Source organism: Scomber scombrus, chromosome 22 (genome assembly GCF_963691925.1).
Source record: "Scomber scombrus chromosome 22, fScoSco1.1, whole genome shotgun sequence".
NCBI lineage: Eukaryota > Metazoa > Chordata > Actinopteri > Scombriformes > Scombridae > Scomber > Scomber scombrus.
This window is the reverse complement of record NC_084991.1, coordinates 22,890,026-22,893,901: the sequence shown is the minus strand read 5'-3', so window position 1 is coordinate 22,893,901 and position 3,876 is coordinate 22,890,026. Positions and strand designations below refer to the sequence as shown.

General features: G+C 44.2%; 1 protein-coding gene across 1 annotated transcript; it reads left to right on the top strand.

Moving 5' to 3' along the window:
• Positions 1-628: 628 nt before the first annotated feature.
• Positions 629-2,119, top strand: kcna1b (potassium voltage-gated channel, shaker-related subfamily, member 1b). Its single transcript, XM_062443468.1, has one exon. It carries the CDS (start codon positions 629-631, stop codon positions 2,117-2,119), a length of 1,491 nt encoding a protein of 496 aa, XP_062299452.1.
• Positions 2,120-3,876: the final 1,757 nt, after the last annotated feature.

Below are 3,876 nucleotides of genomic sequence, written 5' to 3'. Positions count from 1 at the left end.
TTCCTTCTATCTGCTGCTGTCCGCCTCAGCACAGGTAAATATTGGATTTAATGTCATTTTAAAGACATCTTTTAATCATTATAGGTTCATATAGATGTGTGAAACTCTCACCTGATGGGATCTGTTGCTGTTTTTATGTGTATCAGCCACAGAGATGACACAATGGCGTTATACTGCTGTGCAATGACAATAAAGGCATTGAATTGAATTGAATATTAGCTGGTGTATGTGAGGGAACTGCAGGTCCTGATGTGCGCAGAGAGGAAGCGCAGCAGGACAAACTTGAATACTGATGTATGCGGTAAAAATACAGCAAATGCAGCGCAGGCTTCTCTACTGTACTGCATGATGTTTTTCTGCTGCTGCCTCTGAAACACTCTCAGCTCCACAGGATGACATGAATCTATCTGCTCACTGAGTCTCTTTCTGATGCTTCCAGGTGACAGATGAAGCTTCGCTGAGAGGAAGATGTTCTGATCGGAGATGATGATGATGATGATGAAGAAGACGATGATGATGGAGAGGGAGGCTCTGCACAGCTCCTGGCCTCAGTAGGAGCCTCTTTACTCCATCCTGCTGCCCCCACCTCTCTCCGCTTCCTCTTCCTGCCCCCCACCCGTCAGGAAGGATGACTGTGGTGTCCACAGACAACATGGACGAGACGTCCACCCTGCCGGGTCACCCGCAGGACCCCTACCCGCCCGACGACGACCACGACGACCACGACTGCTGCGAGCGGGTGGTCATCAACATCTCGGGGCTGCGCTTCGAGACCCAGCTGAAGACCCTCGCCCAGTTCCCGGAAACGCTCCTCGGGAACCCCAAGAAGAGGATGCGCTACTTCGACCCCTTAAGAAACGAGTATTTCTTTGACCGGAATCGACCCAGTTTTGACGCCATCTTGTATTATTATCAGTCGGGAGGCCGGCTCAGAAGACCGGTCAACGTGCCGCTGGATATGTTCTCAGAGGAGATTAAGTTTTACGAACTCGGCGCCGAGGCGATGGAGAAATTCCGGGAGGACGAGGGGTTTATTCGGGAGGAGGAGCGACCCCTGCCGGAGAAGGAGTTCCAGCGGCAGATCTGGCTCCTCTTCGAGCATCCGGAGAGCTCAGGGCCGGCTCGGGGGATCGCCATCGTCTCTGTGATGGTTATTCTTATTTCAATAGTCATATTTTGTTTGGAGACACTACCAGAGCTGAAGGAGGACCCCAACGACCGGGTGCGGATTGTTGGGAACATCACTATTTATTACAAACCTAACGTCCTCACAGACCCCTTCTTCGTGGTGGAGACACTCTGCATCATCTGGTTTTCCTTTGAGTTGATTGTTCGGTTTTTCGCTTGTCCCAGCAAGGCGGCGTTTTTTAAAAACATGATGAACTCTATCGACATTGTGGCTATAATCCCGTATTTTATCACGCTTGGAACGGAGCTGGCTGACGACCAAGAAAGTACGGAGGGGAAGGCGGGAGGGGAACAGGCCACATCTCTGGCTATTCTCAGGGTTATCCGTCTGGTGAGAGTGTTCAGGATCTTTAAACTGTCCCGACACTCAAAGGGGCTCCAGATTTTGGGTCAAACACTAAAAGCCAGCATGCGGGAGCTGGGCTTGCTCATTTTCTTCCTCTTTATCGGTGTGATATTGTTCTCCAGCGCCGTCTACTTCGCCGAGGCCGAGGAGAAGGAGTCGTTCTTCACCAGCATCCCGGATGCTTTCTGGTGGGCGGTGGTATCCATGACGACCGTCGGCTACGGGGATATGTACCCCGTGACCATCGGAGGGAAGATCGTGGGCTCGCTGTGTGCCATCGCTGGAGTGTTAACCATCGCGCTGCCGGTGCCGGTCATCGTGTCCAACTTCAACTACTTCTACCACCGGGAGACGGAGGGCGAGGAGCAGGCCCAGCTGCTCAACGTCAGCAACCAGAACTTGGCGTCGGACAGCAACTCGAGCCGCCGCAGCTCCTCGGTCGCCAGCAAGTCGGAGTACATGGAGATAGACGAGGACATGAACAACAGCATCGACAACTTTAGGGAAGCTAACCTCAGAACTGCCAACTGCACGGCGCCGAGCCAGAACTGCGTGAACAAGACGAAGCTGCTCACCGATGTGTGAGGCGGCGACGACGCACCAGTGTAAATATTGTAGAAATATCTGGATGCTTTATCTTCATTGGTGCATTTTCTTCTTCTTCTTCTTCTTGTTTTTTTTTGTTGTTTTTTTTTTTGCATTGATTCATTCACACATGTATGAAGACTTCAGGAGTTCGAGGCACACATGGTAAATTAATAATAAATAACAGTAGAGGCTCACTTACTTCATTAAAAAAACTAATCTTTTGGCAATAGTGTAAAAAAAGAAAAAAAAGAAAAGCAGGTGTCAAAGGAACATTTTTGATAAATTATTCTCTCATTTTAGTAATTTGTACCCTTCAATCAAGTCTCACAGAAGATGGTGATACAGTGAAGTTCAGGTTCAGGAGTCTCATATTCTTGTAGAGGATTTAGCACCTGGTTGCATTATAGCAAATGTAGGATTCAGTGTTTTTGGAGCTTGACTTTAAAACATCTCGACTACGACATGTGTCTAAAGTGTCTCTCACAAGTGTCTCAACTTGATTTTGGACTGAAATACATTGATAGACTTCAGATTTTAAGCTGTTAAAATGTTATTGTACAGCTTATTTTAGAGGAACTTTAATGCTCCACTTTCTAAATGCTCTTCTGGAGCTCTTTGTGGATTCAAAGAAAAGAGGAAAACGGGAGCAAATTAACTCACTATAGAGGAAGATTTTGTAAATTTGAGAGAACTAATTAACTTTCTTTGTACCTTTCAATAACAAGGCACATCCAAATGCTGCAAAAAAAGACATTAATGCAAGATATGAAAGGAACAAAGGCAGTATTAGACTCAAATAAAACAGATATGAAAAGTAAAATAAAAGGATTTTACTTCAAAAATACAGTTTTAAAGCCTCGAATGTTCCAATGAGTATATTAACCCTTTGTAGGTCTGTTCCACCATTTGGTAGAAGTCACTTTGTGTCATGATATCTGCTCAAAAACTAAAATCTATTGAACCCATTTAACTTTTAGGTCAATCTTTAGCACTTGTATGAGGTATGTAATGCACAGACAGACCATCAGATTGTGTTATGGTTGCTATAGATACAGATTGTTCTATGGTTGCTATAGATACAGGTTGTTCTATGGTTGCTATAGATACAGGTTGTTCTATGGTTGCTATAGATACAGGTTGTTTTATGGTTGTTATAGATACAGGTTGTTCTATGGTTGCTATAGATACAGGTTGTTCTATGGTTGCTATAGATACAGGTTGTGTTATGTCTGCTATAGATACAGGTTGTTTTATGGTTGCTATAGATACAGGTTGTTCTATGGTTGCTACAGATACATGTTCTATGGTTGCTATAGATACAGGTTGTTCTATTGTTGCTATAGATACAGGTTGTTCTATGGTTGCTATAGATACAGGTTGTTCTATGGTTGCTATAGATACAGGTTGTGCTTTAGTGTATAAATGAAGAATAACACAAATCACTGCTGACATCAGAGATCCTGCTGGAGACATTTTTAGAAGTTGAGTTTCATTTTTTCATCTTGTACATGAACAGAATGAGTCTCTAACATGTTTTTAATAAAAGTTTAGAACAAATGAAGTCTGTAGAGGTCTGTAAAACATCACATTTAGGCTCAATGAGGAGAATAATCCATATTTTATGTTGTCATGGCCTCAAAGAGGAAGGAAAAGCAAAGAGATGATTCTTTAAATAGCACTTTCTTGGTGTGACCTACAAAGGGTTAAAGACTCGTGGGAATATTTTGCTACTTGAGGGCACAATTTACTAATTT

Excerpts from the sequence above, each read along its gene's own strand:
- kcna1b (XM_062443468.1), top strand. The coding sequence starts at position 629 with ATGACTGTGGTGTCCACAGACAACATGGACGAGACGTCCACCCTGCCG.